This window comes from Dermacentor albipictus, chromosome 8 (assembly GCF_038994185.2).
Source record: "Dermacentor albipictus isolate Rhodes 1998 colony chromosome 8, USDA_Dalb.pri_finalv2, whole genome shotgun sequence".
In the NCBI taxonomy this organism is placed as follows: Eukaryota; Metazoa; Arthropoda; class Arachnida; order Ixodida; family Ixodidae; genus Dermacentor; species Dermacentor albipictus.
This window is the reverse complement of record NC_091828.1, coordinates 47,209,903-47,223,380: the sequence shown is the minus strand read 5'-3', so window position 1 is coordinate 47,223,380 and position 13,478 is coordinate 47,209,903. Positions and strand designations below refer to the sequence as shown.

Sequence of the window (13,478 nt, the reverse complement as noted above, 5' to 3'; positions counted from 1 at the left end):
TGTCCTTCAAACCTTGACAGCAATGGAGTAGATTGCAATTTACGTCGTAATCGCAAACAGTGCTTATTGTTTCAGAAGTTTTCTTATTAACTAGTCACAGTTTGGTACTTTCAGGCTGTCGCAAATAAAAATTTGAAGCCCACAAGTATTTAGCATTTGATAATTTGTTAGCAAGTCTATACTTTCCCTCTGTCTTGATAATTATTGACCGTATATACAGTGTGACATGTACGGCTACTCTTGATGTTTTCACGTATTAAAGTGCACTAGAAAGAATATCTTCTCGAGAAGCACTGCATCACGTGGCGCATTTCTCAAGACAGGTGTAAGGCAATGTCTTCTTCAGAAAAAAATGATGGTATATTGAGTAATCTGGCTCTTGTGCGTAAAATTTCGGAGATAGCCGTGGAGAAGATGGCCTTTTTAAGTTCCTCGATTAAAGTGCTGCGACCACGAGTCATGCGCCCCCAGTTCATTCATATGTGAAGCATAAATCTAAGCGCGATAACACCAGTGCCAGCTGATTATCTAGAAACTACTGAAAAATGGTGCGCACTCCACTGAGAGAGTCCCATCATTCGAGCTCCTGCGCTGTTGAACGCATGGTGTATAAGCTTTATGTAATTTCTCGAAAGCAAAGAGCCTTTGCGGGTGGTGAAGACACCGGTTGCATGTATTCGCGCACGACACATCTTGCTGAAGTATGACATGGCTTATACGCTGCAGCGAGTGCGCTTTGCATGCAGGTTTGGCAAGACAGAACCAAAAACCCACCTGCGCGATGTCAGACAATTACAGGGTCGGGACACTATGGTGCCATTTAGTGCTTGCTGGCGATCCCTCGCGAGCAGCAGACGTACAGCACTTGTTGGACGATAAACAGAGGTAACAGGATGTACTCGGAGATCAGTTTGCGCCATAGTGAACTGCCAGTTTCTTTTTTTTTTCGTTCTAGGCCGCAACGTACACTCAACCACAAAAGTTTAAGGACCACGGAGTCTAAGAAAAGGTAGCATTTCCGAGCAGCCGGTAAGTGTGAACACCACAATGATGTTGGCATACACGGGTAGAGGCCGTAAGCGCGAATGCTAGGTTGCGTTGTGGTCCTGCCAGATATTCAGCTTTTTTCTCAGATTTCGTGTTCCGTAAAACATTGTGGCCGAGTGCGCGTCTTATACTACAAAAGCTAAATTCCTGGCTTCTCTATTTTCCATACTGTATGATCTGCGCGCAAGTGTTAATGTTGCTTCTTGATTAATTTCTCAATCTTGACAAGACGCTTTACCGATGCAAGCATACAATACTTCCTTGCTGAAAGATTTCATGGTGTTGGTATTGAAAAATCTAGGCTTGAAACAGTGTAGTGTCTGGTTATTTCCAAGGTATACCTGCTAGGTGCTATTCCTTGTTACGCTACGCCACGCCGTGCTTGACCCAAAGCGTGATCAAAGGACACGATGGAGGCATTCCCGAACTCACAATTACTGCCTACGGTAAAATGCCACCTTTAACGTCTGTGCTGACCAGCAAAGAAACAACTCGGGGTGAACGCCATCAACTCCTTCGCAGATAATGGCCTTCGATGAGCGACACAGTAACCCTATTCACTTCCACGTGAAAATGTGCATTTGAATAATTTTAGCAATAAGTGTACGAAGAAGCGCGCTCACCTGCGTCCTTTACCGCTTCGGTGATCCTTGCATGTACCTTGGGGTCGAGGCGGATTGACTGTATCCTCACAGGCAAGACGAAGCCTCTCTTCGGCTTCCAGATGAAGCTCATGTGCACTAGCGTATCGAGGAAGGCCACCCAGTTGTCCTCCCACTTCAACTTTGCGTATGGTTCTGCAAAAATATGATCGACTATAGAACCCGCTGACTTTACTGCGTTGAGAGAAATGACGCCCACAGTCAAGCGCAGGTACGTGTAGTTACTACGCAGACCATGAATATGACCAATGAAATATTCAGCTTAGGAAAGAATCGCAATGATAGTAGTTATTAGCATGGTCTGAAGGTGATACTTACCAGAATTACCTAAGGAAATTCAAGGATGAGATTAGTGTCAGGCCGCCACCATTCTGCGTCTTTTTTCTCAAATATTACACCGAAGCTGTTTACCTCTACGAACCGGCGATTCTTTCGTGGCCGCCCACAGAAAACTCGGCTTTCTAGAAATCAACAATTCAGCGCAAGAAAGCACATGTAGCGTCACTGTATACCACAGCGATCATAAAGCCGCCATGAATGTCGTTATGCAATAAATGGTTATAGACTGCAATTGACGGCGTACTCGTTTCATACGTGAGACTACAATAGGTTAAGTCGATGGTAACAGCTTCGCTGGCAATCCACCTTCACAGAATCGATTGGGCCTTCATATTTTTTTTTTACTTTCACAATTCAATCAAGTACCACAGTTTTCGTGTCATATTTTTTAAAATTTTGTTTTATTGTTAACCCGCTGATGAGGGTCATTAGAGGGAAGGCACAATAAATAGAATTTGCATAAATACCCATATATTAATGATGGTAAGCTAGCAAGCAGAAACACGTTTGTCAAACTGGTTATCTAGGCAGCGTTCAAAATTTCACACATATTTCTGGAGAGCATCATCCCGTAAACTATTCCATAATTTTACAATCTTGCGAAAAGACAAAGACAAAACAAAGGCAGCACGGGCTCACATTGGTTGCATTAGGAGATAGCCGGTTGTCCACATGCATCGTTTGTGAAGCTGCTGCTTTATATTTCTCTCTTTATTTTTAACCTTCCTTCCGATGTTTTAAAAAAACAGAATGACTTCGGTTTACACTTCGGCCTTCTTAATTTTAGCAGCTGTAAGTCACAAGCCCCTATGCTTGTGACCAAGTCAGTGCACCTATACTTCGAGCATGCAGGATATACTGAAATCCGCCTAATATGCTCGAATTTTGCCTTTAGAACTTTCTGATACGGGCTCCAAACGGCACTAGTGTCTTCTAGGACCTTACGACTATAAGCCTGAACAAATTCGTTAATCACGTGGGCTAATTTCCAGTTAAAAGCAAAATTACTCTTATGCTGACAGATATTGACAGGATAGCGTTAAGGGTTTTTTGTCGCAGCAAATCTTGCGTCGGACGTGCTGGCAAATTATTTTCGAGCAACGCATACCCAGGCCCACCATATGGTGCAAATAAGTTACTGAACAAATTCGAATTTCTCAAGCTAGAATACGTAAAAAATCGTAAATTACGACTTCCGCAACCTACAGACGTGATAACGTCAGTTGTAATTTGGATATACGAGAGAACTTAATTCTGCTGCGCAAGAATTTAAACACATTTTCAAGCGTTTCTACCATACATAGACCGGCCACGGCGTCCTCCATTTGCGCGCGCCATCGCGTGAGTATGTTGGAGCCCACGGAGCCTGGTTCTTTGCAACACCCCGAGATGGCGTTCGCCTTAACCCCAATATGGCCCACGCAAGAGGCTGCCTTTCTACCAGAAAGCCCGCCATCGTGCATAGAGTTCGCTGCCAGCGTTTCCCGGTAAGCGCTAGCGTGAGAATGAGTCAGGATTATTTGAGTGCTATTGTCTTCGACTCTTAAAGGCGAAGCTTAAGCGCCCTCTAAACTTTTTACTTGGTGCTGACGCCATGGTAGTTCATCCATCATTATGCGTAGGCACTTGCAACTAGTCTCCTTAGCTAACATATTGTTCCCAATTATATATTCCAGCAAAAAAACGGATTTTTTGTTATATGAGTGCAAATAGATCTTTATAAGTTTATTTCCATCAGCAATTGACTACGCCAAGGTCTTCACGATAGAAAACACTGGTCATTTTATTACAGCGAAGCTGTATGCCTCTATCATCCAAGCAAATTTTCGCGTCGTTGTTGGCGTGGTAAGATAAAACTTCCATACTCGGGCCGATCCTGTAGGTAGTGCAATGCCGGCTTGACCCATGGCGGAGCTGAACCAGGCGTTAAGCACTCCCCATACGTGGGCCGATCCCGAAAAATTGCAATACCGGCCCTACCCGTGGTGGAAGCGAAGCAAGCGTTAAGCACTCTCAATATGCGTCTCGATCCTGAACATAGTGCAATACTGGCCCGACTCGCACCGGAGGTGAAGGAGGCGTTTAGCACTCTCCATACGTGGTCGATCCCAAAGATAGTGCAATACAGACCCGGCCCGCATTCCCCATACGTGGGCCAATCCCGAAAATAGGGCGATTCCGGGCCGATCCGAGGCGAAGGTGCAGTTCGCCATTAAGGGGCCCACATACACAGCTTCATTGGTCATCCTTCATTGCAGAGTGGAAGGGCACTGAGATTTTTTCTAATCTTCTCTACAAGAAGCAGGGCAATGAGGTAAATAATCGTGGGCAGGAAGCGTAATTTTAGCAGGTTATTGGACAACTGAAAAAATGTCATCGATCTATAGCAGAAGCATAGAGATCATAGGGATCCTTGCGGTACCCCTGAATAGACTTCTCCATTAGTTTATACACTATTCTTTACTCGAACTGTTCGTTTACAATGCGACAAATTTGCTTCAATTCAACCAAGCACAAGTGTACTTATTCGTGCATAGAGATGTTTACCCAAAAGTATGTGGTGGGAGTCTGTAGAATGACTTTACGAACAGAATACATAAATTGTCGGTTTACTGAGTTACATCCAGAGCATTACGACAATCACAAACGGTTACAATCGATTGTGTAGTAGTACAAATAGTGGATCTGATACCATGCTGAAAAGTGCTTAATCAACCATTTTATCTAGAAATAGACGTCTTTGCTTTGTAATATGTGTCCAAAAACTAAAAGTACACTGATGTAGGAGACAGAGGACTGTTCTGCACTTAGTAAGACTCAGTTGCTCCTGTTAAACATCTGAACCACAAATGCGTTGTGCCAACCCTGGGGCAACAACCACCAGCTTCAGACTCTTTGACACAATGTAGTCAGATAATATGACTTCATTCCGCATAACGGCGTATGAATACACTTGATGTACCATCAGGTCCTGATGATTTTTTGCGTCTAACAACAACAGCATGGCGATAAGAAACTATCGGTTATTCTTCGACATCATCGGCGTCACCAGTGAACACTGATTCGAACTACTGACTGTTTCTGACAGCAATATCACTCTCGTCCCCTATGATTTCTGTTCCGTCGAATATCACCTCAATTTCCACATCCTGATCTTTAAGGAAAAGACAAAATTTTCTTGGTGAACATGAGAAAACGCGGGTGAGTGTTTCATTAAACACATTTTTTTCAGATTGTGCTAACTGAGCCTTAGGGTTTCCTTTTGCACTTGAAATTTCAGTTGCCGGAGCGCTTCTTTGAAAGTTATGTTTTTACTTGCCGTTTCAAGTGACTGATGGTTTTTTTTCTGCACGGGTTGCTTGATTTTGTTCCTTTAGAATGCGTAGGTACCACGTTACCTAGCGAGAATTGAACAATTTCGTTAAAACATTCCCATAGTTCGTCAACAGATTCTGGTTATGGCGTGCTCTCTGTATCAAGTTGCATTTCTACATAAGATAGATTAAATGTATGATCTCCATGGCATATGTCCTTAGCATAAGCATAGATATAATTTTTGGTTTGTAAACTGGTGCGACGCGTCACATCCATAGAACTCACTCCGTGGCCAGATATGCCATCTCCGAATAATACGGCATAATCAGAAATATTATTTGATATGAAAACGAAGTCCAACAATGAGTGCCACGCAGCACTAATTCTTTTGTAATCATTTACAATTTGTCTAAAGTTTTGCGAAAGCGTGCCTTCTATCAGCATAAGTTCCCTAAGCAGTCTCCTTATCACCGAACGATAGAAACGTCTTTGCAATTATTATAAGCCTATTTGAAGTCGCCACCCAATATTAGTGAATTATTTGTATTTACTAGAGCAGATAGAAACATGTTCAGATCTTCCGCGAATTCAGTCAAAGCAGAAGGCCCCTGTAAACTGCTACAATAATAAACATACTGTTCCTATTATTAACCTTACATAACACTTTCTGAGAATGCTGTGGTTTGACAACAAAATATTTACCAAAACTCGTATTATTAGTCGCGCAAAGTATACCGATAAGGCAAGGGGTCTTGCCATAACCCTACAACTAGTTGCAACGCTGCGCTTTAAAGCCTCGTTCGCGCTTACTCTGTGACGCAGCTTTGAGGGTTCCCTGGAAGGCTCCGTAGTACTGGTATCCGCGCAGTCTCAGCTCCTTGTAAACGTCTGCACAGTCCATATCGTACGAAACATTCTCTGTAGGCGCTCCCGGAGGGTCCGTGAGGAGTACCGTCTCGCCTTCTTCGACCATGCGGATCCGGCCTTTGCAAACCACGGCTCTGCCCTCGGACACTTCAAACTCGCCAGATGTAGGCATCATGCTGATCTGGAAGCGCACACGACCTGGACATGCAAGAGCATGTTCATGGATATCTCCAACAAATTTTCGTCACTTAACTTTCATCGCTCAGAAAGCCTCATTGCACATTTAAGCTTTATTCAACGTTAGCTCTCTACGGAGCGGAAGTCTCAAATGTCAAAAACCCAATGTGACAGGGCATTGTCCTTAAAAAAAGAAAAGCTTTCTAGTTGCTACTTAACGTCTTCAAACCAGTAAAAATACGCTTTCGTGAAGGAATCGCCTCCGAGACACTGATGAACTAGAGGAAATCAGCAAAAGAAATCGTGTAAAAATATTCTTCAGATATCAACTCGCATTATGGATATACTTCAAAAGTAACGATTCTTGATGTGCCTATAGTTTTCCTTTCATGTTGACACGTGTACTTCTTTATCTATATCGGGCGACCACTTCTCACCACCTAACAAATGTTATAGCGCAGCGCAGGACACGCCTGCATGTAAAAGCAGTTTCTGGAATGTTATCGATGGTTCCATCCGCTGTCTTTTACCGCAACTTGTGTAATCTGATTACATGTATGCGCGACGCGAATAGCGTAGAACTTTGTGGAAAACACGCGAGTCCCAGCAGTTGCTCTGCAACATTCGACGACTGATCTATAAAAGCCGACGCGCTTGAGCCGCTGATCAGATTTTCGACGATCGCCGACTGTGTTCGCCGCTATCGATGTGCTTTAAGTGTAGCCTGTCTTTGTGGGCACAGGTTCGCCCAATAGAAGCTAGTTTGTATTTCACAGTATTGCTGCTGCGTTCTTTAACGTCACTACCATGTGACAATATTGACACAAGTACCTCTTTATCTTTGCCTGGTGACCACTTTTCACCATTTAATACATGGTTATTGCTCAGCATAAGACGCGACTGCATGTATCGGAAAGTTATAGAATGTTATCGATGGTTCTATCCATGGTCTGATGTCAACGAACCTTGTGTAACCTGTTTGCGGCACGCGAATTGTGTAGTATTTTCTTCAAGACACGCGGACACCAGCGAGAACCCTGGAATCTTAGACGACCCATGTGTAACAGCGGGCGCGCTCTGCCCGCTCATCAGATTTAAGACAATTGCCAACAGTGAGCAAGAATATTTTTTGCTTACCTGTTGAAGGCAGTATCGTGAAACGCTGCATTCTCACGTCCTCGATGATAACAGCCGTCTCGTTCATAGGTCTTCCATAGCGGCTAGACAGGAACTTCCAAACAAAAACCAAGTAGCCAGTACCAGGGAATAGGATACGTCCATCTGGCTGGTGACCTACCAAGTACTTGTCTTCGCTGTGTGCTTCGATGTCAACGTCCATAACATCTTCGAACGTCTGCAAGTGCCGTGAGCATAGAATGTGTTACGATAAGATTCAGCAAATGAATCATACCCTCCATACAATGAAGCTAAGCCTACAATGACTGGCTAACCTAACCTAGCGAATGCATCCGCAACTACGAGCTTCTTAGCCGACCTTTAGCCTTTCCCATACCCCATGTGCATAGACAAGAACGGCAGCACGAGCGGTGCTGCTGCGCCGTAAAGCCCCTCAATTTTCCAAAAGCAGCGCCATTCTTAGATCTTTCCGCCACCCCGCTCACCCAGGCGCTTCCTCCTCCACTCCTCCTGTCGCCCCAGCCTCCTCCGCCCCCCATTGGCCAATCTGTGTCACGTGAAAGCAGGCCCCGCGCTTTTGTATATTTTTTTCTTTCTGGCGCAGAGCAGGCGCCACGCTTTTGTATATATTTTCTTTCTAGTGCGCTGCGACCCCCATTCTTGGGCCTGCGCGACGAAAGTACGGCAGGCGGTTTGAAGGAGCGCGGTAGTTTTATACAATGTGTTAGGGCCGAGTGCTTAATTGCGATGCCGTGCTGCTGCGCCTACGGTTGCCACAACAGACCCAGTGACGGCAAAAAGCTTTTTGCTTTACCATCCGCCGGGCGCAACGCAAAACGAAGAAAAGTGTGGATTCACAAGATCGGGCGGGCTGACTCCGAGCAAGTGGCAAAGAACGCGCGGCTTTGTGAAGTAAGTGCCACGGCTCCTCCAACCTCTTTTGACGCCCGTGTCAAAACGGGCCCATGTCCAGTGCATTGGGGGCGCGTTAAAGAACCCCAGCTGGAAAAAAATTTATCCGGAGCCCCCATTATGGCGTGCGTTATGAGATCGTGGTGTTGGGATGTAAAACCCAAGAATCAACTTTTTTTCTGTCTTGTGTGCCTTGACTGTTCCAGTTGACGCAACACTGCTTCCTTCTGAAAACTTACAACGCAAAAGAATACAGACGCACGTAGTATACAGAGATAAAATTAGCACTTCAACAAAAGTGTTGCTGGTGCCAATGAGGGGAGGGGGATAATTATTTTCTGAACCTCTTTCCAGTTGTCCCATCAAGTTCCTTCTTTTTTTCTATCAAATTCTAACCATTTACACTGTAATAAATAAATAACGATTTCATATGCTGGTGCGTTGTTCAAATTATCTATACCGCCTATGTGTGAAAACGTTGCTCATGGCCGGCCACCACAACCTGTGCATGAGCTACGTACATCTGTAAAAGGCCGGAACAGAAACGGCCCTGCTGCCTGGCATTGCTGACCGCAGACACTCGGAATCTCTCACACGCCCGCCGAACAAAAGCATCCTGCACGTACGTAAATTAACCTACGAAACCACCTGCACATACTTTCACGTTGTCAAAACCTGAAACTCTGGTAATTACTCACGTGTCTGAGCACACCGCGTGCTTGTGTCGTGTTTCAGCAACACGAACTTTCAACGTGCGGGCGCTTTACGCCTTAAATACGCCTTGAATAATGGTGCTTTTCTCTATTTATTCCGCAAATCCGACACGACATTCTTAAGGCCAGTTACCGACTGACAAAGCAAGATCTAGATTGAAAAAAGTGCTCCGCAGGACTCGAACGAACTTTTCCGCGGATTTCCTGCCGTAGCGTGTTAGCCGTCGTCTGCTACGGCAGGCCCGCCGCCGGCGACGCCACCGTCGAGGCCGCGCCGAGCGGAGGAGGAGGGAAGTGAATGGCGCTACTTTGGGAGATTGAGGGGTTTTACTGCGCCGGCGTTGAGAGCGCCGCATGCGGGGCAAAATTCAACTAGCGGGTGTTACGCCTCTCCCATATCTCGTTCGCACCGTCTTAATTGCCTCTTGCACTGCGCGTGTTTGGGCACGTTTCGTACCGCGTGCGGTGTGTGCCTACGTGTGTGTGCGTGGACGTTTTATTCGAACGACGATGTACTTAGGGGAAACCTCGGAGCGCATTGCAACACGATGCGGCGAGCGCTTGAGTCAGGTGGCGTCGGCAGCTCGCGCAGGCGTAGGTTCTCGAGGGCAGGCTCTTGAACGGCGTCGTCTTCTCCGGCGGCGCGCGCTGGCCGTATTGTCGGGAAACATGCTACTGCTACTGTCAGGAGCAGTGCGCCTAGCTCATCGTTACTGCGTGAAAGTAGCCGGTATTCTTAACTAAGCGTTGTCCGACGCCCACTGATACGTCTCAAGGTAAGTTCATCGCTGAAAGGTGCAGGGCAGTCATAGACGACGTACTGATTTCATAGGTTCTTGACGGCCCGTTCCTGGAAGGCGTCTACATATTCTAACACGATAGGCCACCGATCCACGCTGCTCGTGTTGTGCAAGAACTGCTGGAAGAGCGCACCGTCACTTTCTTGCAGTGGCCGCCTCTATCACCGGACGCCAAAATCATTTTAAATGTCTGGGACTCGTTGAAAGTATCGCTGGCGCGCCATCCCCTCTATCAGTCCCCCAGGGTAGGTTTCGATCCACCATCGTCAGCGACTGAGACCTGCTGCGAATGAACACATCGCTGATCAAGTCACTCTACACTTAACTGCCTTCCAAGATGAGCGCTATCATCGCTGCCGCTGGGGACATGACGATATACTTGCTGAAGTTCGGAGCATGACGTGTCCGATACCCCGCCGGCAGGCAGGGCCCGTCTGGTGCAGTGAATGATTGTCGAGAAAAATCACTTCCAGATAAACTTCCACCTAAAACATTCCTTTACTCGTATCCGTTTGTTTCATCGTGTTCGACCCCCGTAGTTATCATTGTTGAGTGCTTTGTTTTCCTTTCGAGTCAAATAAAGACTGAGCACGTTGTGCGCACATCTATCGTGCGCCTTGTCGCTGCTTATTACGGTAGCATACACAGTGAAGAACTATACGTGCACGCCCTCAGTGCGGCGGCCTTTCGAAAGAATAAACGAAGCATGCTGTCAAAAGAAGTTTGTGGAACTCTATTATCGCCAATGAAGGGTCAGAGTTTGGCGTCGCACAATGTTTAGTCAAGAATATCAGCTCAGTTCGTAGCAACAATGAAATCGGTGCATTGCCCCTGACAGTAGCACGCTTCCCGACAATGCGGCCATCGCGCGCCGCCATAGCAGACGACGCAGATCACGACTCCGCCCCTCGAGCGTCTGCGCCTGCTCGAGCTGCTGCCGCCCCACGACTCCATTCCTCGCCGCGTCGCGATGCAATACGTTCCCAGTTTTCCCCTAAGTGTGAAACAGACTGCACACGCTTCTATTTGGCTTTAAGAAGATCGGTACGCTTGACGATTATTTTTATGGCTGCAATGCGGTGAAAGGGCTGCGTCTGCTTAGCCATGTAAGTAACGCTGAGCAGGTAACTGGAAACGACGTCGTATGTGCCGCCGCAAAAATCATCGGCACATACGATGCGTGTTAGCTAAAGTAATTTTCGCAGTTTCTCACAAGAGGTTTGCTACAAATCCGTGTTGTCTCTGATGGCGACAACAGACTTCCATCGACACTGTGCGGAAATAAAATATATTGCTGCATAGCACAAGTACGAGATGCACACACAACTTTAACTAGTACGTCCCCTACAATATAGAATAGAGGCAGCAAAAATAGCTTGGCCATTTTTTAACAGTACTCAAGAGACGGAAGCTGAAAGTATTAGCATAGAGAAAGGAATTGAACAAGAGCGGACACTCGGCGAAAATTGGAAACAGGAAACACGTCACGCCATAGTATTAACATCGACGAATTGGGGTCGCGAGCATCGAAAAAAAAGAAGAATGAAATGAGATTAACAGAAATTGTTTTATTTTTTAATTCTTTCCCGGAAAAATTAAAAAAATATGTGAGTATAACTTAAATTAAACTTTGCGGCTTACTTCCGTTGCCTAGCGACAGGCGAACCGGCGAACGAGGAGCCAGATGTTTGCGTCATTCGTAAGACACACCGCCGAAGCGAGTGAGACCGCCCGCGCATCTGAGCGTTGGACTGTTCGGGCACCCGTCTGTCTGTTTTTCTATTTTGGGATTTAGCCTGGTTTGGTGGCCTCCCGGCGAATTATTGCGCTCATTCGGAACTTCGACAAAGCAGCACTGCACTATTGGACTACGGCAAGGTGAGAAACATTGTTCGAGTCTGCGACGCACTTCAAGTTGTTAAGGCCAAGATATAGTCCGGCGTTCTCGGCGCGCCAGGCCGCGGCAGGCGAAGTCGGATACGCTGCGCTAGCGACGCCAGGGGTGCAAGAAATTTGCTTCCTCTAGAGTTCGGCGTGCGCGCGCAGCTCGAGGCTGGCGCCATCTGTGCGTCCGGGAGCGCACTTCGCCGCGGCGAACAGCTGTTTACATGGCGCATGCGCGTCTTATATATACCCTCGCCGTTCGGGTAGCGCGCGCGCTTCTCGTTCCACGCGCTGTTTGTGCGCTAAAATGAAAACTTTTGCGGGATGACGTAAACTTGTCCTGACAGCCAGAAAAGAAAAAAAACATAAGGTTTTACGTGCGAAACCCACTTTCTTTCTGACCTGGGGTTCTTTAACGTGTACCTAAATCTAAGCACACGGGTGTCTTTCGCATTTCGCCCCCATCGAAATGCGGCCGCCGTGCCTGACAGCCAGAACATCGCACTCATATTGCTAGTATTTCGGCTACGTCAAAAACGGAAGCGGACCATACATGTACATGCGAAAGCTATTCGACAAGCGCCCTCAACTCGGCGACTACCACCAGCTAGTACAGGAGCTGCGAAATGCAGCTTACCTGTGGCGAGACCACACTGCTTTCGTATAGCTTCCCACGCGTTGTTCTTGCGCTCTGTGTCGCGGTAGTCCATGCGTTTCACATCGTATACACACGGAAGGTTGCAAATCGCTTCAAGCAGGCGTCCTCACTCGCGCTGTCATCCCGCACGGATGTTGAAAAAACCACAGCCGCACTGTCAGTACGCGCACCGCAGGCCGCCATTCTGCCTTCTGCTCGCTGCCGCTGCAGCGCGCAGTGCATTCTGGTCTAGCGGCAGCCGCGTGAAATAGAACACGCTCTATGTCCGCGCCGGCGGCGTTGTGCTCGCCAAGCGCGCCTGGGCACGCCGGCTACGCCGTGACGCCGGACTGTAGAGTGCGCGTTTTTCACCGACGTCGCTTAACCGCGACGCGCGTGGCCGCGCGCGCGCGTTACGCCGGACTATATCTTGCCCTTTAGGCTTACTGCCCGGCAACTAGGCTAGACTTGTGACGCAGTTAACGAAAAACAGCGTAGCTGTCATAGAGCAGTTAATTTGAATTAAAGAATCGCACTGGGAGATGTTTGCGACGCTTCCTATAAGCCCCAATACTGTTTTAACTAATTTCAGAAGTTTTTGGGCACGCTAGCCGCACAGGGTGCTGTGACGCACTTTCGCGTGTACTGAATTTTACTGCGACAAGTTTTGGCGCTTTCTCTGACTGCCAACATTATTGAAACTAATTTCATTACTTTTTGGGCTAACTTTCGAGCACAGTGAGCGCGCCTGGCGCTGTTTCTCGGTTTGCAAAAATCAGCTCGGCCGTGGTGTGCGGTTTAGCGCTTTAATGCACTGACAAGTTCATGGCGCTTTTCTTTCTCTGACGCCCAACATTGTTGAAAATATTTTCGATACTTTTATGTTATGAGGCCCGCTCGCCGCGCCTGTTGTGACGCAGCGAAAAGCAGCTCGGCCGTGGTGACAGTTAGTTTGGCGCGCACTGAATCTTACTGCGACAAATTTGCC

The 13,478-nt window shown here is 47.0% G+C and overlaps 1 protein-coding gene across 1 annotated transcript in view; it reads right to left on the bottom strand.

Moving 5' to 3' along the window:
• The window catches only part of LOC135909727 (fatty acid synthase-like), a 140,872-nt gene that overhangs the window by 77,517 nt on the left and 49,877 nt on the right, over positions 1-13,478 (bottom strand). The window contains exons 11-13 of the mRNA XM_065441788.2: positions 7,545-7,761; positions 6,174-6,428; positions 1,671-1,844 (exon numbers count right to left, since the gene is read on the bottom strand). Coding sequence (XP_065297860.1) covers positions 1,671-1,844; positions 6,174-6,428; positions 7,545-7,761 — 646 coding nt within the window. The remainder of the gene's footprint in view (positions 1-1,670; positions 1,845-6,173; positions 6,429-7,544; positions 7,762-13,478) is intronic.